At 34.4% G+C, this 27,063-nt stretch overlaps 1 protein-coding gene across 2 annotated transcripts in view; it reads left to right on the top strand.

Moving 5' to 3' along the window:
* LOC108909108 (alkaline phosphatase-like) overlaps window positions 1–27,063 on the top strand; it is a 316,537-nt gene that overhangs the window by 226,938 nt on the left and 62,536 nt on the right. For both annotated transcript variants that reach the window (XM_018713342.2, XM_023454755.1), the window contains one exon: window positions 25,209–25,416. In XM_018713342.2, coding sequence (XP_018568858.1) covers window positions 25,209–25,416 — 208 coding nt within the window. The remainder of the gene's footprint in view (window positions 1–25,208; window positions 25,417–27,063) is intronic.

Raw genomic sequence — 27,063 nt, forward strand, 5'->3', positions numbered from 1 at the left:
GACGTGACAAAATGTACATTGAGCGCTTCACTCGCAAACTCTCCTTTCCGCCCCTTCATAGGACCTTTCTCCATCTTCCCGGAGATATAATCATGCACTAAAAAGAGATTAAAATTTACTCTCTATCATCAATCTTATCGCCGCTGTAATCGTTCTTTCATTGACAAGAGATCTTTCGGAATATTTCGCTAGAGCCTAACTAATTTGGATCGATACGCTATCCGGCTTTAAGCCGCTTTACCCATCAGCCCTTTCGATCCGACTAGCTTACGAGTATGTACTGGGCGATAGTCGTAGTCGTTATTCTGTTGAATGTGCAAACACATAAAAGAAATCGACAAAATGCAATCTTAATTGTAGTAGTACTTTTATTAGTCCAATAACAAGGAACAAATTCAATTACAGGACCATAATACATACACGCAAAATGTAAAATTAAAAAACGTTATCTAAAATAAAGTAAGTACAGTAATACAAAGAGGATACAAAACATATCGTTACAAAAGGAAATAAAATATAAAAAGTTCTAAGCGCAGATTGTAGGCACTCTTTAACAGCTGTTATAAACTTGATACATACATATTAGATGACAATCTGAAATTAGATGTCATGTTATATAAAGGTGATTTTAACATAAGGTTGTCGAGCTGAGAAAGAATATAAGGACAATCAATCAAATTATGTAATATGTTGTAAAGAAATCTGATAGAGCATACAAATCTCCTTTTTTCTGAATATTAAACCTGTAAATAAATTTCATAGCATCTAAATGAAAGATATTTAAGATACTTTGTCTGAATAGATTCAATATTGTCAACAATGATTTGCTGTTTCTTATTATAAATAACTCCCAAATCAGTAGAACAGTGTCGACTAGGTGTTTATGAATTAATGTAGTAATTGTATAGGACATTGCTAGATTTACGCGTGTAAGTGATTACTTTGCATTTATTAAAAAGGTTAAGTTTGTTGTTAACAAACCAAGCTATAAGGCTGTTATGTTCTTGCTGAAGATTGTGGGCCTGGCTGACTGAAGAGATGGAAGTATAAATTTTGTCATCAACATACAAAAGCTTTTCACAATTTAGCACATTGTCAAGGTCGTTAATAAATATGAGAAAGAGTATGTGACCCAAGTCCGAACCCTGAGGAACCCCCGATGTAGCTACATATGTTTTGGACTTGAAACCATTAAATGTAACATACTGAGTTCATATAAAGATANTGATTACTTTGCATTTATTAAAAAGGTTAAGTTTGTTGTTAACAAACCAAGCTATAAGGCTGTTATGTTCTTGCTGAAGATTGTGGGCCTGGCTGACTGAAGAGATGGAAGTATAGATTTTGTCATCAACATACAAAAGCTTTTCACAATTAAGCACATTGTCAAGGTCGTAAATAAATAGGAGAAAGAGTATGGGACCCAAGTCCGAACCCTGAGGAACCCCCGATGTAGCTACATATGTTTTGGACTTGAAATCATTAAATGTAACATACTGAGTTCATATAAAGATATGAACGAAAAAACGCACGTAAAAAGTTTTTGTAGCAAAATCGAATGATGTTGAAAGCCTTAGAGAAATCAGTGTAAATCACATCCACCTGACCATGTTTATCAAGAATATCTGACACAAACTGCGTAAAGCATACAAGATTCGAAGTAGTGGATCTGTGGGACATGAAGCCATGTTGATGTATTGAAAGCAAGTTTTTAACAGAAAAGTAGATGTGATTATATAGTGAAATCTTGAAAAATTTAGCAAAGTTGTTTAAGATGGTAATAGGACGATAGTTTGCCACATCGCACATCAAAATCGAGCATACACTAGCTCTCTTCCGTAAAGATGGAAATATTGACGTTATCAAATATATTAAATATAATATATACTGGATAGGACAAAACGTAAGTACAGTCTTTTACTAAATAACACAGTACAAGATCTGGTCATCAGGTCTGCTTGTTTTTAATTGTTTAATTGCCAATATTATTTCATCCTGAGACAAATATTTAGTCTTTAAACAAGAGGAATTATTATTACTATTCGTGTTAATTAGAATGTCTTGGCTAAGAAAGACACTTTCAAAATGCTGACTAAAACTGTCTACTGTTAACTACTGAGGGTCATTGAATGAATTTTTATTTAAATGCGGTATTCGACTACTGGCTTTTTTATTCTGTCTGAAAGACCACAAATTTTTACTGTCACTTTTTTGCATTGAGAATAAAATCCTTGTAACTGCTTCGATTAAAAGGTGTCTGAGACGTTTGAAATTTTGCACGTTATTGTCAGAACCATATTTTTTTTTTGTGTAATTTGAATTCATTTTGCTTCTTCATATTCCGAATTATTTCAGTGGTATTCCAACTTGGATATGCAATTGTTTTCCTTTTATTGGAACGTACGTGTGTATGCATCAAAAATGCGATAAATTCTATCATAGAATTTTGATATGCTGATTCGACATCAAAGTAGGATTCTAAAAATGGCCAGTCAACAGCAAAGAGTTGTATAGAGCTGGAAAATTTGCCTTAGTAAAATTATAACGCTTATCTACTAAATTAATGACATTGTCCTCAAGATGTACGCACAGATAACGCAGTATGATGTCTGTCTACAGGAACTAGAGGAAGTTCTTCACGAAATACTTTACTATATTTTTTGACATGCTACTCGTAAATCCAATATCATGTAATTTACATTTGTGACATTATTAAATTGTTTAACATTTAAAAATTGTAATCTTCGACAGTGTAGATCAATATTACCATTCGAAATGTATCGTAGAACACACGGTTTCTAGAAAACAGAATAAGTTTAATAAAACTAATAAATTAAATGGCAGAGCTAATTTCTCAAACTGTAACTTCTCTGTACTTTTTATATAACTATGTAATTTCTGTACTAGATTTTTGTGTTAAAGCAACCCAACAATTTTTAATTTTCGATATTCGAATGGCGCAAACAAACTCTTACACGCCGTAATGACCATAATGGGGCACATATCCTGGGGGGCTAATAAATTTCAGCGAACACGGTCTCTTGTCGAGTGCTAAATTCGTTTGTGCCTTTGTGCGCGCTGGTGTCTGAAAATCAGGACTACTAACGTCCGTATCAACCTGAAAAGGGTTTATTCGTCCTTTATCCTCGTTTTGTTCTTTTGTCGAGCGGCGCGCAAAATTAATGGGACAGAAGTAGGCGCGGATGATAATAGGGCATTATTAAGAGTCCCGTGTTTTTTCCGATGTGGCAGTTCCTCATTTTCCGGGGGAAATTTAGTAGTTTAATTAGTAATGTGGGGAGTCGGGTGTCTCGTGGGATTGTTGGCCTATTATAGGGCAATTTGTTGTCTCACGTTTTATTACATGCTGCGCACGAGGTCGTTAATTCTTAACTAGAATGTATTTTTGTGTATCATATAGATTTCACAAAGTATTACAAAGTTAACGTACAATAATTCGTATACTGCAAGGATTTAATATAAGTAAATACGTTAGTAATGAGTGAATATACCGAGTCTGATTTTTTTAATCTAATAAATTACGGATTACATGGAATTAGAGTGGTAAGTTGTATCAGTGCACTATTAGCATTGCCAGTTGTTACCTTCTTAAATCAAATGTTAGAATGTGAAATTACGATGGGAAATAATAATTTAGTAAAGCAGATTGCTTTTGTATGGCTTAGCGATGTGTTATTTTAGTCACTACATTTTTTTTATGTCAATGTGGAAGAAACGCCGAATTTCCACCGTTCAGTAAAAAAGCCGTATTGCTCTCTTTTCCACCAGCTTCTCCAACAGCCCCCCCAACACCACACAATCGTTAATATATTTTACGCCAAGAGTTGGTGCCTCTGAAAAGCCGCTAAAGCAAGCTGACTTCACACCTGGTATGATATGATTTGATGGTCAATGCAAAAAAAACTACCATGTTAATTTAGTGAAACTGGATTATCGCTCATTTTGTTTTAGTTTTCACGGTTTACGAGTAGGTGATTGTGAAGTGTCTTTGTGGATTGTAAGTCCTTACAAGTGTAGGTACACATGTCCGCAAGTGACCCATTTTAAGTATTACGTCGAGACGCAGCCCGGGCGCACCGGGGTTCCAGGAAAAGGTCCATGGCAGATTGGCGCCAAGGACCAGATACTTATACCTACGAGCGACTCCACACCAGGACGACTCTCCAGCGAACGTTTGCCCCGACAACACTTCTTCTTCACTAACGTTGTTTTCAATAAAAATACTTTATTTTTACCGTTGAGAGAGAGTTTTATTTTGGATGCACACCGAAAGCAACCCTCAATAGTAACAACCACATGTTCTGTCTGCTGATCAAAGGCAAATTCCAGATAACTTTCGCCCATTAAACATTTTGGCAAAATATAAGGACCAACAATAGTTGCCTCATTAATCGAGAACCTATATTGAAAATTTATTTGCGTATATGGTTTGCAAATTATACATTGACCAAACATGAATGAATCCGGCGAATGATTCATCCCATATTGATGTAAGTGCCATTAGCAAAATTGAACTCTGCTGAGGTCTTGTAGATGTAAGGCTCGAACTCGTTGCTTATGAAAACTAATTATCTTGCATTGTTGTCCAAACTTTTCTTTTGCCTCAGTTCAGCATGGAGTGCAATTTCTTGAGTATTTGCTGTTGGGTCTCCGTCAACGGGATCAAAATTTCTTCCTTCTTTTGCACGTTTTGGAATCCTCCCAGTCTTCCCTTATGCTCTCTTTCCACGATGTCCCTTTTGTACAACTAAAACAATTAATTGGTTCTGGTGAGGCGGTGCCCATTATAAGCGAAATTATTCAAATGAAAATGACGGTTAAAATCCACGATAGAACTGACATGAAAATACAAGATTACTATAACTAAACTTTTATGAGTGAAACTATTGCACCAGAAATGAGTCAATTTTACTGAAATCCGAATTGCCGCAAACTACCAAGTGAGTGACTTTTGACTCTATTCTGACCAACCAACGTACGAGTTGACTTTGTCAGAGCCCAATATATTATTGTAATAAAACCACTGGGTTTAAACATAATTTCCACCAAAATAACTGGATTAACGACCACTTGTCCAGCACTACGTCAAGAAATGACCTAATGGGGACGATGGGAATAGACAAAGACAACGCACGACAACCATAAAATGGGGTGGGGTCACTCAATAATGAGGATATTTACTCCGATTTAGATACGAAACAAGTGCACCAAATATGAGTTTATCTGTAGAATTTATTTAGCGGGTACCTATACAGGGTGTCCCAAAAGTGACGCCCGTCCTTCTGGGATTTGATTAAGTAGACAAAAATGAATTGAAAATCAAGAGTGGAAAATTTTCTGATTGTTTTCCTTTGTTGAAAAAAATATTAAAAAAACTTTAAAAAGTGAAGATCCACTTTTTTGTCTCAAAACTGAGGTCTGTGCTTATGGGGACCAAAACAAATAATTTATAACCAATAGTAGGTAAATATAGTTTCCGATTGTCGGTTATACCTGGGTGTAAGGAATTATTTTAACCTGAAAAGGATAGAGAAAAACATTTTTATAATAAAACAGTTTTATAAAATGGAGAGGAAAAAACTTCAATTCAATTCATAATGTGCTTAAATAATAGAAATTGTTTTACAAAAGGTGTTCAAATAAGCTGCCTTCTTCTTCAAGACAAAGATTATCACGAATCAACATTGAAGCATGAACTGTTTGTAGCATCTCTTGGTCTATTAACGCGACAACAGCGTGTATACGGACTATTACATTTTCTGGATTTACAACAGGTTCGCTGTAAATCTTTTCTTTTATATAACCTCAAAAGAAAAATCTAGGAGATTCAGATCTGCTGATCTAGGAGACCATGGTCCACCGCTTCCAGTCCATCTGTCTGGGAAGTTTTGATTCAGATAGTTTCATACTCGTAAACCATAATTTGATGGAGCTCCATCATGTCGAAACCAATAATTTAGTCTGCCAACAGAACGTCATCCAGCAATGGAAATGGTAAGTTTTCATTTAAAAACACAACACACAGCTGCAGCAAATACAGCTCTGAACGACATATGGTGCGTCCTACCGATTAATTAGTTTAAGTTAATATTAATTAGTTATTGATTTATATACAATATTTATAATTAGCCACATTTTTATTTTAAATGCTAAAACTCACGGCAAAAAAGGTGTGAGGGTGGACCGAAGACCCGGTCCGCGAGTGAGAGAAGTATTCGAAAATTATCCACGCGACTATTGTGTGACCGCTCGCTTATGTTTTTGATTCGCTTGTATACTTTTCGTTTACTTGTGCCTTTTTTGGTCATTTTGTGCCGTTGGACACTTCCTAAAATCACCATCGAAATTTTTGTTTCATTTTCAAGTTATTGTGAAATATTAAGGAAAGGTAGTACCAATTAGCTCTGGCTAATTGGTACTACCAAAGCCATCAATCCACATTCACACACACATGTATACGAATCAAATAATGGTTGATATGGTTGGAGCCTACTTTTTGTCAAGAGAAAACGATGATGTTGCAAAAAGACGAGAGAATGAGAATCTTATAACCAGAAATTTTAACCGCCTTGAATGATAATCTTTATCCCAGTATTTAAAGATTAGCCATAAGATTTCAAGTATGTCATATGCTGTAAAAATCAGGCGAGTAAACGGGATATTTACATATTTTTGAATATTGCATCATTATGTATTTATTACTGTTTGAGTTTTCTGTTAGACTAGGTATGTTTCATAGTTTATCTTAGATGAATAATTATTAATTATTATAATAATTAGAATAATTAGAATAAAATTTTCGTTTATGTGGGATGATAGGGTTCCTGTAGCTGATTTAAAGATAATTAAGTCTAAAATTAAAGTCTGTATGATCCTGTATCTCGGAAACGCAACGTTACTGAGAAAACCGTTATATAAGCTACCCCCACTATTTTTCCAAGAGGACGTTGCCTCATAGTTATTTCTGAAGTGTAAACTAATACCCTTTATTTCCCCTTAATATCCATCACTCATTTTGGCTTTTCCAGTGCAAAGACCTGACCCAAACCCCTCACCGTTGTCCTTACGTTTGCTTCCTGATCAAGCGAGCCCTGCCTCCCCCGTAAATGCATATTTCAGCTCATTTCGCCCGAATAATATGGGAAATAAATTAATGTAGCCTAAACCAATAAGCTATTTACACTCCGATAAATTTAAATTAAATTCAATGTAGTTATAAATGGGATGCGACAGAATTACGATTCAGGACCTGTGGCTCAAGCAAATCCCCCTTCGGCGAACAGGATATAGTTGCGTCGTAATCATTTCGGTTATCACTGAGTTAATGCCGGCCGTTGAATTAGTGTCCTAGGTTTCATGTTCCGTGGAAAATGCAGTGATCGATAGGATGGACATCATTAGGAAAATGGGTTTTTTCATGTGCATTGAAAGAATTAGTTAAAAAAATGTCGTTGTACAGTTATTGTTACATCACACTAATAAATAGAATAATATAGAATATACTCGTAAAAATAAATGGACGTCGTTCGCAAAAGATATATGCCGTTCCATTAAAAAGATAAGTGAAAAGAGATATTCGTTTAAATTTAATATGCCTCTGCACACACAAAATTAACAAAAAAAGTCACCAAAAATAAACTAGCTGCGATTACAATAACTTACTTTTTAGTGTTGATTGCAAGATAAATATTTATATTATGTGGCCCATTTTATTTCCTAATGTTATAACTTGACGTATCTCAAAAACCGTTAATGCTTTTGACGTTTCAAAATTACATTTTTCCTAAAAGTTTACCAATAATAATTTTATTTTATTTAATATTTATTAATGCCACACGAAAGGAGGCTGATACAGCAATCTTAAGTAAAATAAATGTAAATAAAAAGATATACTTCACATACCTAAATTGTTTGACTTCATTTGGTAAGATTTTTTAGAAATTGTAGCCCAAAATACAAATCTGTGGGTACAATCTTGCAGCACGCATCTTCGTCCGATTTCTCTCCGTGAATTAGTTCAAAAAAATATCGCCCCCTTACAAACGACGTCATTATTATACGTGAAGCGAAAGAGTAAATCCCATTCCCTGTGACTGCTTTAAATAATTCACTTTCCGACCCTCCTCCAACTTTTAATATAATTAATGGAATTTTAAAAAAGTTTCGCATCTGCTCATCCATCAAGTCCCAAAGCGTTCCAAATTTGTAGATTAAAAAATCATTCCTAATAATAATTCATCGCCAAAAGCTACTTTAAAACGGGCAGATTCTTGATCATTAGTTACCCGGTGATACTCTTTCTGTACCCTCGCCCCCGGCCATTTTATCAAAGTACGGCCCCCGGTAAATAGGAATTAAATTTACATGGATCCATAAATCAGCGCGGTCGGATGCAATGTTGGTGGCAAATGGACTTGGAGTTGTACTTTTCAGAGATAAATTGGTAGGATTTGTAATAATCTCGCGCGCATTATGGATCGGAGCGACTCTCGTTACCAGTGCTCGTTAAAATAACTAGAAAAGGCAAGCTGAGATCCGATATTCATTATGTATCCGCGATTTTCCGTCTTTAGTTTTGAGACAGAACTATAACTACGTCTGCAACCTGTTACAACGAGGATAGGGCTATTACTACCTATAATATAAAGCTTCATATTCCACGCGTCATTTGAGTGGTTTAGTCAGTCTTTAATCATATCTTCTTAGACTCAAAATGTTTCACTTTTGTCAGATTTAGATAGATATCAAAGAGAAATGTAACTTACCTGCATAAAGAGATTATTTCTAAAGACAAAGAAGGATGTAAACTTTAAGAAGTACTTAATAATGTTGACTACAATGTAATTTATTTTTAAGTAAAATAGAGGCAGTGTATTTCGACAATGAGATTCTTTTTCTTCTTTTTATAACTTTTATTTTTGTATTGTGTAAGTAGTTTTGTAATTTTTACAAAGTCCAATAGCCTCCTTGCCGACACTTCTCTCAGATCCTTGGGTTCCAGAAAGGATTTTCCCCAGGAGCATTATTCTACTACGTGCAAATCCTGCATACCCGCCCAGGATATGCAGTTTCGTCCGCCGAGTTACATCCTCGGCAGATCGGACTGTCTACAAACCTTAATTTGTATAAATGCTTCCTAAAGTGATAGTGTCCCGTTAAAAGTCCCTTCATTTTCCTAAGCTCGGCACATTCGTTCTTTTCTGCAAAGGACACTTCATAAATTCCTTCAAATAACTTTAACTCTGCCATGGCCTTAGAACCCAGTATTTCCTAGGTTCTGAGTCAGTCTGGGCAAATGCCCAGAGCCCCCCTGACCACACTAGGAAATGTGCCACTGACCAATGAACTCTATTTCAGATCCCTTCATAGCAAGTTCATCCACTTTCACGCTTTCGTCAATGCCATTGTGACTTGGTACCCAGCAAAGTTTAACCAGTTCAGTCAATATTTGTAAACCTTCCCACATAATGAGATGAGTGTCACACAGAGCGAGTTTGTCCTTTCCTGTGGTAAAATTCGATATAAACCGTTACATAAAGTAGGTACTTATAAAATAAAATCAATAAATAGTAAAGTTGCTTCGTAAATTTTATTGTAATTCTATGAATGATGTACTTATTCGACAGACAGAAAGGGGCAGAATACTGGGAGATTTAGCAGTTTTCATTAAAAAGAATTCTGCAATTCTGTAGTTGCCTTACTCTGCGATATAGATGACACTGTCAATCAAATATAGGTAATTCTAAAATTACAATACACTGGATTTAATAACACTGAAATGCCAATGCAAATACTACACTGAAAGAAATGCGTTTTATTCTTTATTAGAATTCTATATACCATTATAAGACCATTGTATACTATATGTGACAGTTAAACAGGTGAATATTGGATATAAAACGCGTATTGCTAGCACAGTTGTATAGTGACTATAAACCTTAGTCTTTATTAAATTATTGTATAACTAGTATACAACGTTTTTTATACCCTTTACGAAATAATAGCAATAACTGTTATTAAAGTGTTCCATATCGTTATTAGAACATTTAGTACTGGTTATAAGTTTTATAATAATACATTTATTAAACTGTTGTATACTCTGTATGAGTTAAAAATATATGACATTAAGTTTTCAGAAATTTTATTGGATAACTGTAATTACAAGCTAAGGTTCTAATGTAAACATACATAAAACAAACTTTTAAGCATTAAAAATGATGACAAATCGCTCCCAAAACTGTCCAGTTTATTTTCTTAGCAACGATGTACCCGTATTTTCTTGTATTACATGAGAATTTGCACTATAACTTTTCCACCTTAAGAATGAAGCATCCCCAGAAAGGTTGAGCTTCTTTCCATATAATTTTATTTCCTTTGGTAGATTGACTTTATACCCATGCTCTTCTTTGTCACCGTTAACCTTCTGTTCCTCCATCTTATGTAAAACTTAACATCAGCGATTTTTAATAGGACCTACAAAATAATAATTTTTAAGATTTAGACAAGATTTACATTTGAAAAAACAAAACAATTACAAGCCATAAAACAGTTAGATACTTACATAATAATTTTCCATTTCACACAACGCGATATGATCATGTATCCCACAAAAAATGTGCATATACCGTCCATTTTCATCAAACTAGACGTGTATAAGTGGATGCACAGCGGACTGTCGGAAATTTTACGATTGTTGTATTTTCTCTTCTTGAGTAAAGATAATAAAGACGTTTTGTGTGTTTATTTTGACAATGATTGAACATGTATGGACAATAAAAGCGGACTGTATAAGACACTTGAGTACCGTTCTGGTTCAAGCATAGCAAGCTACTGAAATGAAATCTTATAGCAGGGATGAGCTCGTGCGGCGAACCCTAAATCAGCGGCTGGAATAACCAGGTTTCTTATTGAGTCGGCGCACTTCGCTCTCGGGTCTGACATATGATGACCGAGAGGTGACGATCACTTAACCATTATAAGATGCGTTTTTTACGTTAAAAACGGAAACATATTCAGTATAAGAACGAATAATTCTGTTAATACAATTGTTATATACAAATTCGGATACTGGTCTTTATACAACAAATCTTCCCTACTATACAAGTGGAATATAAAGTCTATAACACCTAATAATGTATAAGTAATTCATTATAACCTTTATTTCATAGATGCATAAGGTGTATTAAGCACCTTCCAGTTAAACTCATTGAATAAGGAGTATGGAGATGATTGCTTTTTTTTAATAAAAGTTGTATATTGGTTATGAAAGTTTTAATATGCGCTATACACATTATTCTAGATAAACAGTTTAATAAGCCCATTTCTTTCAGTGTACACTATTGACAAATTGTTAACAGAGATCGTATGTGTATCAAAATCATAGAACCAATTATCGTGAATTTGCTATTATAGTTGTATAGGCAAATTCACAATATACAGGGTGTGGCGTGTATAATCTATAAAAGTTAAACTATAGCTTCCTAACGATATTTATAATAGAAAAATCTTTCAAGAAAAACTTTTATTTTTGCGTTTTTTTTTCGTAAATTAAAGTTCAATTATGGATCAAAATATTTTTTCTGAAAGATTCCTTCTCCTGAAGAGAAGAAGTCCATTGGAGTTAGATCGGGTGACCGAGGTGGCCACGGCAAAGGACCAAAGCGTCCAATCCATCGCCGAGGAAACATTTCATTCAAAAGTGTCGTTACTTCTCGAGCACTGTGTGGAGGAGCCCCATCTTGAAGATAAAACATGCGTGCCCGAACTTGTAATGCCACATCGTCCAATAATTCAGGCAAACGGTTCTCCAAAAACTCAGCATATGTTGGTCCATCTAGTCGTCCTTCAAAGAAATAGGGACCCACAAGTACATGCATCTCCTATTATGCCAGCCCAAACATTTACCGAGAACCGATGTTGAAAATGAGTGTCCCTCCCTAATCGCGTGAGAAATTATGGAAATTCATTTCATCACGGGTAAATGTCGCCTCATCTGTTACACAAACATAAGCAGGAAAGTCTACTTGATTGGCACATTGCCGTAAAAACCATCTATAAAAACGCATTCGTTAAACACAATCCGAGGGTAAAATCTGTTGAACTGGTTGCAGATGATAGGGGTGCAACAGCTGGCGCCTTAAGATGCGATGTACGGCACGGGATGAGGTTCCTACTTGTTGTGCGAGTCGTCGAGTACTAATTGTGGGTTTTTTGTCAAGATTTTACAACACTGCATTTTCGATATTAAGGTTCACTTGCTGACCACGTCCTTCTCCTCGAGGAATAACACTTCTCGTTTTCGCAGCCGCTGAACGCACTGTAGGATTGTGTTTGCACATGGGGGGTGACGTTGTGGCCATCGTTTCCGGTACAACCTAATCGCCGCGAGCGCATTTTCTTCGGCTGCACCATACACTAACACCATATCGACACGTTCGGAAGTAGTAAATGCATTGTTTTCTCGGTTTATTGTAAAACTAGTTTGTGCGCAAACTAAAAATTTAAGCAAAGTAAGAAATAATAATCTCGTTTTTAATGTAATCGGCACGCTACTCTTATTTTTTATTTCTTTATAAAAATTTACACTGTCACTATCGTGGAATTAAAAAATAAAAACTTTTGTCTGGAATGTTTCACTTTTTAACATTGATGGGTCGATGGACGATGCTTAATAAGTATTTAATAATTAAGTGAATAATGAATTCAATACAAATATAAAATCAGTTGACTGCACAAATTTTTTGACAATGTAACCTAACCTTCTTTTAGTATTACTAGTATTAGATTATACCGACTTAAATTGGTTGCATCTCGGGTCGCATAAAAACATTTCCAAAGTTTTTAATAAATAACACAGGGCCGGCCTTCATTTTCGTTGAATAAATGAACAACTTTACAAAAAAAACGCGAAGATAGAACTTTTTCTTATAAGAGTTTTCTATTACAAATATCATCAGGAAGCTGTAGTTTAATTTTTATAGATTATACATGCCACACCCTGTATTGTAGAAATATAGTGATAATATATAAACACCTAGTATCTAAGTCATCATACGTATGTTTGTATTTTTTGTGTTTTTTTTGCATAAAATGTTCAAAAACGAAAAACTTACGAAATACGTTTAACATACTTTAATCAAATCCTTGAATAACTTTTAAAATAAAATACGGAGATATTGTTTTTGGTCCATTCACGTGTAAATTTTGAAAACAGCTGTCCACATAAAAACCCTGGACTCTGCTGGTTGCTGAAAATTGATGTTGAGTTCGGGAGGCGCAGCTTTTAACAGAGCCGTACTCGGCCCACTCTATCAATGTTAAGTCACTATTTCTGCGCTAGACTTTGTTCCAACTGTTCCATTCTTTTACTTTGTCGGTTGCATAAACCACTGTAAGTTGTTGTTCTTCTTAGATCATCAACATAAGTAAAAAACAAATGAAGCCCAATTATTTCTTTAATAAACTCTAAAAAGAACATATTTGGAAACTATTATGAGTAAATGTAACAAGTATTTTATTGAAAAATCATGCTCATTTATAAGACATACATTTGACTTTTTCTTCTAATATTTTAGCAAAAACTTCTATTATTTACATGTTCTACACAAACTGTTTAAAGTACACAAACACAATTCACCCTGTATAAGACGTAAAACATAATAATCAAACAAGATATCACTTTCAATGGGAATAGACAGAAAGAGAGGAATTATTAAATTAAAATTATTATCAGACAGCATAAGAATCCTTTCCCGCCAAGATTAATCACGTCGTCATGGCTGGCAGTACACGAATTTAATACCACTTATTTCACCGTTCAGTGGACGCGCTCTTCGCCCGACACAATGGTTTCCGAGCCCCTTTTGACCGCCTCTGCGTAAAAAAGCGCCCCCCGCCTTCAAAGCGAGTCGGCATTAAGTCGGTTGTAAATTGCAGAGGAGCGCTCTGAAACCCATTGAAATTGGACTCATTCATTTTTAATTATTGAGTTCTCCCGGTAACGTACGACTTTTCCTGTCAGCCGGAGCGGCACTAAAAATGATCGAGGGCCCGCCCGATTCGAGTAGATAACATCCTTTTCAGGACTGGATCGTCTCGTCGGCGATTAGCTTAATAAATGGTCCGTAATCGTCGACCTTTTGTAAACAGAACGATTGGAATTATGTTTTTCTGCACCTATAAATTACGATACTTAAACATCATCTTCTGCTACCCCAATATCTTGTCGAAATGAAGTACGTTCAGGAAAATAATGTTTCTGGAACTTTTTCATTAGCTCGGCCATCATTTTTTATGCGTCTGCCATGTTCTCGACAAAAGCTAATAAAATAACTCTGGGTTCTACTGAAATAGTGACACTTCGAGATATTGTGAGATATTATTTTATTACATAACTAGTTACTTTGATAACAACACAAAAAAAAATTTTCTGCGCAACGGACTAGACCACTATATCCGTATGTTTTCGAGGTCGTTGAGTCCAAATCCGAGGTCCGTTTGCCCTTGTCAGGTCAGGCTAAAGGTGATTTCAAGGTCAAACCGAGAAAAATCCCCTATGGTGGGGGCAACCATGGTTATTATATATTTTTGGGGACTCCGAATTCAAGGTCAAACTGAGAAAAATCCACTATAGCAGGGGCAACTAAAGTAATTAAACGTTTTTTCTAGTCGCTGAGTCCAAATTAGGGTTCCTTTTGTCTCTACCGGGTCAAGATCAATGTCATTTTGAGGTTAAACTGAGTTGCTTCTAAAAAGGGTTTAGTGGGAATGCTCCAGGTTTTTTGGTCGTTTCATTAGGACTCCATTTGATCTTGCTGCATCAGGGTCAATGTTATTTGAAAGCTACTTAATTCTAATACCCTTTAGTTGGCTTGTCTTACAAAGCAATTTTTGCCTCGCTCATCTATAATGGACCGAAAGACTCTCAACATTCACGAGTCTTCACATTAGCAGGATCTTTTTCAATCACATTTGGATAGTTGCGGTGCTTGAAGTTGAGGGCGAATTTTGGTAGATAGTTCAGTGCGTTATATGGTACATGTCAACAATATAGTAATATTCGTTTTCTATTTTATGGTGAAAGATGACAACTGCTCCGAAAGGAGATGTGTAGAATGATTAGCTTCTCGATTTGACCTTGAAATAACCTTTAACCTAACCTGACAAGGTCAAACGGAATCGGACTCAGCGACCTCGAAAACGTAAGGTCCGATGTACAGATTTTTTTTGTGGGTAATTATTTAAAAATCAAAGAAATAAGGACAGTGATTCATCAGAAAATCTTATATTCTTATTCAAGACCAAGTCACAGAAAAATATATTGTGAAAATATGCATATACTAAAACATAATTAATTATAGCGTTGCCTTTTACTAGAATATTTTTTATAAATATTTGCCAGGAAATATTGAGGTAGATCTGACACTGTACAGGAAGGTTTTTTTATAACGAGCGTTCAAATAAAAACGCAAATGAACTTAAACGTCATCTGTCAAAGCGCTATATCGCCGCTATCAATTTGAATATTTTCGTTTTAAAAAGCGTTTAAAATGGTGTTTTCTCAAGAACAAAAAGTATTTATCATAGAGTCCTACTTTAGAAATGGACGCAAGATTGATGGAATATGGAAGTATTCTATTGAGGAATGTTTCATAGAATTTCAAAATCAATTTCCCGGCGTTGTTGAGTACAAAATTTTTCAAAGTGCAGTTCAGCGTTGTGTTAATGTTTTTCGTGAAACGGGCAGTGTAACAAGAAAAGAAGGAAGCGGCCGACCTAAAAAGCGGACTGAAGAATTAAAAGAAAATGTCCAACAAATAATGGAAAATGCGCCAAGAACTTCTGTACGTGTTTTATCACAAATGGTGGGAGTATCAGTCGGTACCTGCCACACAGTGTTAAAAAAAGATTTGCGTTTGTTCTCCTATCGTTTAACTTGTCAGCAAGAACTTCATGAAGTTGATTTTCCGCGACGGGCTGTATTTTGTGAATGGTTTTTAAACAACTACGGTGAACTTCATAATATCACCTTTTTTTCTGATGAAGCCTGGTTTCATTTAAGTGGTTACGTAAACTCACAGAATATGAGAATGTGGTCTTCTGAAAAACCAGATAACTTTTTTGTCGAGGGCCCTCTACACGCTCAAAAAATTGGAGTTTGGTGTGCTCTCAATCGAAGGAGGATTTATGGACCTATTTTTTTTAATGGTACTCTTACTGCGCAAAGGTATAGAGAAGAAATTATCGCTCCTTTTGTTAACCAGCTGGAAGAAAACGAAATTACAAACTTTTACTTTCAACAAGATGGCGCAAGGGCACATACGGCAGGCGAGACGATGAATATGTTGAGGGAAGTTTTCCAAAATCGACTAATAAGTCTCAATGCTGAACATGAATTTCCACCGAGGTCATGTGATATTACGCCGTGTGATTTCTTTTTGTGGCCTTACCTTAAAAACACTATTTTTGAACTGCCTATTCCTGATTTAAACCATCTGCAGGCTCGACTTATAGACAAGATTCGTGAAATTAACAATACCCCGAGCATCTTAGAAAATGTCTTTAATTCTTTGAGGAACAGGTGTGAAAAGTGCTTGGAACAAGGAGGGGGACACTTTCAGCAGCTGCTTTAATTTATTGTTATAACAAGGAGGGGGACACTTTCCGCAGCTCCTTTAATTGTTTGTTATTGTTATCACGATTATTCTTTAAAATAAAGTTATATAGTCATTAACGTTATTGAAACTGACAGCTGCTATACAGCTCGTTGAGAAATGAGGTTAAGTTGGTCGCTATAAGCTACTCCCTACGTCCAATGTGTCAGAGCCAACTTCGACCACGTTTTTATTTGAACGTCGTTATTAGTGAGTTTTACGCTTTTATTACATTTTATTACATAACCTCGATTGCTGGATTAGTACAAATTTGTTTAACTTTTGTTTAGTAAACAATTTTCATAAAATTCTTGTGATTTAGCCGACTTATAGGGAATGGAAAAAGGCACACGATAAAAAAACAGATCCAATTAATTGTTGACTTTTCGGAAGTCAGCAATATTTTACAACAAATTGTAGCCACATTAATTTGTGATTGCAAATAAAGCTTGGAATGATTTAATTTGTAGCGTTCATAAATAATAGAGATCAATTATACCATTTATCAAGTCAGGTTAAATTTTAACAGTATCTATTTTGGTCCCGCTAAATTTTAACATATTTAGTTAAAATAAACCCATTAAAATTTTTACAGAAGGTTAAAATTTTAACTGTGGCCTTGACATTAAAATTTAACCAAAAGCGTTACAGAATAGACCCGTATATCAGTCAGCTCTAGTTCTGTCACATATGCAGATTTGTTTAAGTGTTGTCTTTAGAATTTACCTTTCTTTTATTTCAAGGTTGCACTATTTTCTTCCTATATTTATTTTTCATCAGTACTCCACAACAATTTCTTTCAAATTTATAAACGGTGCTACCTACAATTGTGTATATTTTAAATATAACTTTTTCTGCGTGTAACAGAACGAAATAAAAAATAATTGCGATCCACCGGGATTTTTCTAAAAAAAAGCAAAGCAAAAAGCAAAAAAATCTGAAGAATTTCTAACACAAAATTGAACCGTATAGTACTCTCGCAATTTTTTTTTATCCAGCTAGCTGCAGGCCAAGTAAATACCAACATAAAAGATGTTACACTGTACAAGTGGGCGTGTATAATTTATATACATAGTTTGTCATATCAACGTGGTAAAAACCTTAATTAAAATGCCTGTGTCTAAGCATGTGAGCTTAGGTGCAGCTTTACTGACACGAACCACCGCTCGCAAAGCACACAAAATAATAACAGAATCCCTGGAACTTGCCGGAACTATTTTGCTTCCAGCTATTTAATACGACGTCTCTGTTGTCTCGATATCACGAGGATTTCGCAAGATATTATTCTGTCGGATGACAGAAACATATTACAAACTGAAATGTTGAAGGAATTACTTTTACTTCTGTAATTTACTACTTAGAACCAACCTGTCATAGTGTTTAGGTAGTTTACAACATCTGATGCATCAAAAATCCTATCTCTCTGTTTGAACAACTTCCAATTCATGATTCAACAGCAAATAGGAAGATATATTTTTAAAATTCTTGATTTATACAGGGTGTCCCGAAATTAATGCAACAAAATATGGTCAGCGATTCTTAAGACAAATTTAGGGGACCTGTATTTTTTATTTTTGGCAACTGGCCCCCTCTTTTGGAGTTACAGTCCCCTGAAGTCCGCCCCTAAGAAGTTTTTTTATATCTCAGAACCCTGTTGTACGAGAATCACTAAATTTTGAACACAGGGGCTTTATGACATGTGGAATCTGATAGTGCTACGCTTTTTGGTGGAGAACCCCCTGAAGACACTTTTTCTTAGACCCCCTTGTCTTTGGAACCACAAAAATTTAGTCGCATATTTGAATTGAAAGACAAGAAGAAAGGAATAAAAACGCCATAAGAAGTGCGCAAAGCCTGCGGTTCTAAGCTCTCCTTAACTATTGGTTTATTGTCTCTGTCTTGCATTAGGAATTTGGAAACAACGTACGTCTAAGATACGTACATACGGACGATAGAATACTGGACAATAATTACGTTTTTGATTTATTGCGATGGCATAAAGAGACACGGCCTGGAATTGACAGCAGCGTTGCCATACGTACAGTAATTATTTGTACGATATTTTTTTACATAGAATGAGGTTTTGAGACCATACTAAAGCATTTCAACTTTATTACAAATTATTTATAACCTTTAGTAAAAACTAAAACGGTATTCTAATGCTTATTAAAAAAAGAAGCTTATTATTAATTAATAAGGTGTTCAAACAAACCACCTGTTTGAGCTTCACAATATCCTAATCTGTTGTAAAATTGTTGACGAACATGTGACAAAATTTCAGGAGTAACTGATCCTAATTTTAAACCGTATAATTCGTACAAATTTGCAGCTCTTTCATGTCGATGTTTGTAGCGAAGTTGCGTTAAATGACCCCATAAAAAGAAGTCGCAGGGTGTCAGGTCTGAAGATCGAGGAGGCTAAGGTACGATACCTCTTATGGAAATAAGCCTTTCAGGAAAAGTTTCTTCCAAATAATCTTGAACTGGCCTTGCGTTGTGTGCAGGATATCCGTTTTACTAAAACCAAATTTCCTCAAAATTTACATCCCAGTTTCGTACAGCTGGTACAACACTATTTTGTAATAAATGCAAATATCTCTCAGCATTTAAGGTACCATCAATAAAAAAGGGACCCACAATATTATTGCCTAAAATGGCCAACCCACATTTACCTTTTGAGAGTACTGCGTTCTTAATGATATACTTAAATGCTTATTTCCCCGGGACCAATATTGGACTACTGAAGGATTATGACGATTATGAAGTAGGGAAAAAGATGATTCGTCTGTAAATAAAATCTGCATAGCAAATTCATTATTTTTATCTATTTTTTCCTAATGGATTCACAAAACTCCATACGCCTTATTTGATCACCAGGAATAATTTCTTGAGAAGTTTGCATTTTATAGGCTTTGTAACCATTTTTTTTTAAGATGCGAATAACTGTACGGACATTTTGGTTCACTTAATTCCACAAAAGCACGGACATTAACCTCTTTTTCTCTCCTTGCTTTAGGAATTTGACGAGATTCCTAATTGCTACATTTCGTACACCGATTAACATATCCACACTCCTCAAACTTATGAAAAATGTTCAAAACAGTGGGGACTGGTTCGTCGGGGTATGAAAATATAAATCGACCGACGACTTCCTCTGCACTTTCTGCACGACAATACCATTTAATAATATTAATTTTTTGTTCGACACTGTACACCATTTTTATTTTGTAATATTCCGTCTACTTCTTACCAAAGGTTTGAGTGGAATAATAATAAAAATAAAACTAAACAAACAGCAAAGGGCTTTAGGTATTCGGTCGGTTTACAAAAAATGCAACGGGGCACGTGCGCTCCCACAGTCAATCAATTACGAGAGTCCGAGTCGTAGTCTCGATGATATGTGTCGTGTCCGACCCCTTCCACCCGAAGTTGATAGAGGAGATACGTGTAATTTACTTAGTCTATGCGAAAGAATTACCTGTCCAGACCGGTATATGTCAAAATAATAAGAAAAAGCTCAAATGTTATACGATTTTCATTTTTTTTTTCAAGCTATAGCGTAATTACACTGAAAGAAATGCATTTTATTCTTTATTAGAATTCTATATACCATTAAGACAATTGTATACTATATGTGACAGTTAAACAGGTGAATATTGGATATAAAACGCGTATTGCTAGCACAGTTGTATAGTGAATATAAACCTTATTCTTTATTAAATTATTGTATAACTAGTATACAACGTTTTTTATACCCTTTACGAAATAATAGCAATAACTGTTATTAAAGTGTTCCATATCGTTATTAGAACATCTAGTACTGGTTATAAGTTTTATAATAATAAATGTATTAAACTGTTGTATACTCTGTATGAGTTAAAAACATATGTCATTAAGTTTTCAGAAATTTTATTGGATAACTGTAATTACAAGCTAAGGTTCTAATGTAAACATACATAAAACATACTTTTAAGCATTAAAAATGATGACAAATCGCTCCCAAAACTGTCCAGTTTATTTTCTTAGCAACGATGCACCCGTATTTTCTTGTATTACATGAGAATTTGCACTATAACTCTTCCACCTTAAGAATGAAGCATCCCCAGAAAGGTTGAGCTTCTTTCCATATAATTTTATTTCCTCTGGTTGATTGACTTTATACCCATGCTCTTCTTTGTCACCGTTAACCTTCTGTTCCTCCATCTTATGTAAAACTTAACATCAGCGATTTCTAATAGGACCTACAAAATAATAATTTTTAAGATTTAGACAAGATTTACATTTGAAAAAACAAAACAATTACAAGCCATAAAACAGTTAGATACTTACATAATAATTTTCCATTTCACACAACGCGATATGATCATGTATCCCACAAAACATGTGCATATACTGTCCATTTTCATCAAACTAGACGTGTGTAAGTCGATGCACAGCGGACTGTCGGAAATTTTACGATTGTTGTATTTTCTCTTCTTGAGTAAAGATAATAAAGACGTTGTGGTTTTGTGTGTTTATTTTGACAATGATTGAACATGTATGGACAATAAAAGTGGACTGTATAAGATAGTTGAGTACCGTTCTGCTTCATGCATAGCATGCTACTGAAATCTTAGAAGGGATGAGCTCGTGCGGCGAACCCTAAATCAGCGGCTGGAATAGCCAGGTTTCTTATTGAGTCGGCGCACTTCGCTCTCGGGTCTGACATATGATTATTATTACAAGACTATGAATATAACTTAACAACGATCATAACCGATTATGCACCGAGAGGTGACGATCACTTAACCATTATAAGATGCGTTTTACACGTTAAAAACGGAAACATATTCAGTATAAGAACGAATAATTCTGTTAATACAATTGTTATATACAAATTCGGATACTGGTCTTTATACAACAAATCTTCCCTACTATACAATTGGAATATAAAGTCTATAACACCTAATAATGTATAAGTAATTCATTATAACCTTTATTTCATAGATGCATAAGGTGTATTAAGCACCTTCCAGTTAAACTGATTGAATAATGAGTATGGAGATGATTGCTTTTTTTAAATAAAAGTTGTATATTGGTTATAAAAGTTTTAATATGCGCTATACACATTATTCTAGATATACAGTTTAATAAGCCCATTTCTTTCAGTGTACAAATTTTAAAAATATGAAATCAGAGTAGCTATGTCTTGTTTCAAGTAAAATGTAGAATGTAGAATTTGTCAGTGTCATTTTATGTTGCGTTAGTTTAAGATTTGATGACCGTTTATACGATTAGTCTTACAAAATGCCAAGAACTTATTCAAATTTAAAGTATGCAAATATGGTGTTCGTAATTAGCAAATATTCATTTAGGGAATATTTTTACATTTCGGCAACACAGGACCCACGTCTGGCGAATCCCGTCCAGCTAGGGTAAAGCGGAGCAACCTTTAAATTGAATACCTGACAAGATATGTAATAATTATTGATTAATATCACTCTAATTCTCATTAATTTTTTATTAAATTTATCTAGATGAGTGTATCTGATAAGAGCATTATGATTTGTGAAATAAATTAGCTGTTATAACATTTATTTTCTACGGACACTTAAAAATTGTGTTGCATTTTTTATGTTTACTATAAGTATGAAAAGAACTATTTAGATATTCTTATTTTGATCTACAAAATATTACTCTTATATTTAAAAAAAATATGCGTTAACCATTAATGAAAGCGGAACTGTAGGTCATTTTCTAAAACACTGACTGAGGAAATGTATGACTTCTGCAAAGTGGAAAAATTTCACATTACGTCTCCATTATTTATGTGACTATTTACTAGGACACCTAGATGCCTTGAAGGTGTTCTGTGATTCTTATTTGTGCCGTCTCAAATAGTGAGGATAAAACGGATTTATGCCACCTAAGCCGAGAGCGCCAGGGCATCTATCTGGAGTTCCATTAACCCCGCACAAAGGACGCCGCATTTCACTTGGAAATGTATGCACAATGTATTATGAAATATCGCCAAATACCACAATAAAACTCCGCGTTCTAAAAAGTTGCGGTGGGAATGAGAAATGGAGCGACGTCGCTTTAATTTGCTTACATACGCGTCCCCGTTTCTGTAGGAAATGAAAAATAGTGCGAATAAACGAGAGGAAATAAAATAAAAAATGGATACGTGTACAGGTAATGGCTAGCAATACCTATTTCCATATGAAAAAATTCATAACGTTGACGTGCAACCGAACGAGCAAAAATAAAATAATTGTAAGTTGGTGCATTTAAATTGACATATTCCAAAAAATAAGGTGAATTACTTAATTTAAAATTCGCGGACATTATGAAAGCATACAATTATTTTTTGTAGGTTGGTAGTACTGTACTTGATATCTATATAGAGTTGCAAGTCAATATATTCAATTGCTCCAGAGCTACTCGTAGTTTATCGATTTTCATTATGCCTGATTTTGTTGAGCAAAGAATTTGCATTAAATTTTGTTTGCGGAATGAATATTCTACCGCGGAGATGTCGAGGATATTACAGAAGGCCCTTAATGATAAGGTTATGTTGCAAAAAAATCTTTACAAGTGGTACAAAGACTTTAAAGAAGGCAGAGAAAGCGTTAAGGACGAACAGCGTTCCGGACGACAATCAACGTCAACTGATGAACAACACGTTAATCAAATCAAAGATCTTCTGCTCGAAAACCGTCGATTAACAATAAGAGACCTTGTTGATACTGCTTGCATTTCAAAAAGTTCGGTAAATACCATTTTAAAAGATTTGTTGTGATGTAGACGCAAAATCAAATTTCGTTTGGTTCCAAAAACGTTCAACCTTTTGGAAAAACAGTGTCGCGTTGACATCTGTGAAACAATGATTTCTGACTACCAAGACGTCATGAAACGCATCATTACTTGAGACGAGACTTGGAACGACGCTTACGACCCAGAAACAGCCGATCAATCTAGTGAATATCGTTGAAAAGGTGAACCAAGACCGAAAAAACACGACAGTCACTCAAAGGTCAATGTCAAGGTCAAAAAATCAAGGTCATGTTGACGGTTTTCTTTGATTCGTGACGTAGTGAACTATGAATTTCTTCTAACCGACCAAACTGTTAACAAGGGATATTATTTGAGTGTTATGCATCGTTTGCGTGATGCCATTCATCGCAACAGGCCGGAATTATGGATAGACAACTCTTGGTTTTTGCGTCATGATAATAATGCACTGGCTTACACAGCATTAATAATTTGAAACCATTTCGCCAAAAATTCAACTCATATCGTTCTGCAACCACCGTATTCGCTTGATTTAACACCGAATGACTTCTGGCTATGCCCTAAACTCAAAAGACCATCCGTGAACACCGTTTCGACTCCATCGAGAAAATAAAAGCCGGATTGACGAAAGCATTGAAGGAGATACTGAAAAGGACTTCTTAGACTGTTTCGAGATATAAACTAAATATAGTAAATTTTCTTAATAAACTGTTATACTTTAATTTTGCTAATATTTTGCAAAATTTTATTTTACTAAAAATAAAACATTTTTATAAAAGAGAGGCTGTCTTTCAAAGAACTTAAACTACTGAGAAAAATTTTTTTTCTTTAACTAGTGAATAATAATTGTATTTTTTTTCGAATTGTCAATTAATTGTTTGCAAGTTACAGCTTGTCAAAGTTAAATTTTTTTATTTTTCTATTTAAATAACTTATTTAATTCAAGTTCGATTAGTGGCACATTTGGCCACATCCACTAAGTAGATGAAGCTCTATTGGAGCAGTCAGAGAAAAGTTTCATTATGAGCCGCTAGAGGGCACTTAACCTAGAACTCTAAATTTGTTTTGTTCATAACTTTTTTCTCTTGTTAGACATCACAGAAATTTAAACATTATTGACAAGAGAAATAATATCAGAAAAAATATGTACTCTTTAATCAAGCTGATAAATGTAAGCGAAATCGCTATTAATATGTTATTAAACATCAAATTTTTGACAATTCTTTCTGTAATTAATCAAGTTGCCATGCTGTAATACCATCTATTCGTTAGTAAATAAAATATTATTAGTAAATTCATTATCCTCATCTTATTTTTCCTTGCTTTACAGAGCTGAAAAAAAAAATTATTATTTAGGCAAAATGAAATAATTATGAACAAAAACTTGGAATAAACACAAATGAATATGTCGATATCTGAATGCACAAACGAAAAAACTAGTCACTGACATCTGATAAGACATTTACGATAATGTATCACTGAAAAATTACTGTAGACGCTAAAGTAATTTCAGGTTTTTGTAAATACTACTTCATAAAAATATGACGAAAATAAATAAAGTTAAATAATATTTACTTTATACCACCACACCAACTATTTAATTATCCAGTCAAATCTATAAAAGTTAAAAAAAGTTTTTTTCCAGTAAATTAAATGGAAAATATTGAGAATACAAATATTTGCTAAGCATTTTTTGTGATCAATTTTTCCATTAGACTGTTTTCACTGTAGAAGCATTTCAACATATACTCTTTTGTTGCAGGTTCTGTTGGGTGGTGGCCGTCGCCACTGGCTGCCGAAGGTGGCCCACGACCCCGAGCAGACGAAGGAAGAAGGCCGGCGCCTCGACGGCCGCAATCTAATCGACGACTGGGCTAGAGATAAGAAAAAGCGCGGTCTTAAAGCGGAATACGTCTGGAACAAGGGACAGCTCGATAAAGTCAACCCCAACCAAGTGGACTACTTACTCGGTGAGTCAATTCCGGGGTTATTACGGGTAAATTCGTGCATCGATTACGATAAGGGAATTGGCGGTATCGCGAAATCTACGCGTACAGAGAAATATGAAAGATATTTCTTTTGATAAACTCATTTCATATTTTCTGATGACGTTTAAAAGTTAAAATCATTAGAAAAAAAAACGAATCATAAATATTTTTTCAAGCTTGAAAGTCTTCGACACTATGTGGCATAAAAAAATTAATAAGTAATTTGTGTATGTTTCAAATTAGTTATCTAAACAACAGAACACAAAGGATGGAAATAAATGGAATACTTGGCAATTCAATTAACGTATATTTTGGTGTTCCACAGTGATCTGAATTGGGGCCACCGTCATTTATTTTATTTTTGGATAATTGTTTAGAGTGGATATCGTCGGTAATATTATTAGTTTTACTGATGATGATACTTTTGTTAGTGACACTGGTAACAACTACAACAAAAAATACAATAAACTTATACTAAATTGAAATAAAACCATTTACCTACTTACTACTACTACTACTACTACTACTATTTAACTTCTTGTTAAACAGGTTGTACCTACATTCTACAATTTTAAATTTAGATTGAAAAAGTGGATATTGGAGACAGTTAGATAAGTTTTTAGAGGCGTAATTAATTGTAGCTTTTTATTCAATTTCGTTTTTATTTACTAAGTTGTTTCATTTAACATATTTTATTATTAGTTTTGTTGTACAAAACAAGTGTTTAGTCACTTATTGTCTACTTATTTATTCACTATTGTTCTTACTGCTGTATTTTATTATGTATAAATTGTTTGTGTGAATAAATAAATTATTATTATTATTATTATAATTCATCCATGTAATCATAAATGATATACTTGTGAAAGGTAAATAAATAAATAAATGCAATAGAAAAATATTAATTGAATCAATATATTTAACATCACACTTACCTAAGGGTGATTAAGAATTTATCAAAAAAAAATTTTTTTTAATGTACAGGGGACTCTTACAAATACAATTTTGCAAAAAAATAAAAAGAACAGTTCGAAATTGATTTAAAAATACACTTCTGCACGGCACTGGAAACTAGTCCTTGCGCAAGGCAAAGCATGCAGTCGGCGACCGACATGGCGGCAAAAAACTGAAAAAAAATTGAAAGAATTTCTTTCAAATAAATAAAATTTTATAACACCTATTAATAAAATTAAAATAAAATTAATTTGTGGTTTTAATTAATAAAACAATTTGGCGTATCCCTTGTTCAAAATTTTGTTCACCGACTTGTCCCCCGTCTTACCCAGTTTCTACGAACTAACACAAATGTTGCCTTGCTTCACCTTATAACACAAATGTTGTCTTGCTTCACCATAACACAAATGGTGCCTTACTTCACCATAAATTAAAACGATATCCATCAACTCATGCTATGCACGTAAGCCATTTTTGAAACTTGAAAAACTAATGTAAACACTATCACAAAATCATTTAATACTAAAATCGGATTTCAATATTCGGCATCACGTGGGACCACGTGGAAAGAGAGCACAATGTGCACAATGCGAATGACGCTAGAGACTACAGTAGCCTAGTGGTGTAAGGGTAGAAAATACGATAACTTTAATCATTTGTTTCTCGAAAAGTATA

This window comes from Anoplophora glabripennis, unplaced genomic scaffold (assembly GCF_000390285.2).
Source record: "Anoplophora glabripennis isolate ALB-LARVAE unplaced genomic scaffold, Agla_2.0 scaffold375, whole genome shotgun sequence".
Lineage (NCBI taxonomy): Eukaryota > Metazoa > Arthropoda > Insecta > Coleoptera > Cerambycidae > Anoplophora > Anoplophora glabripennis.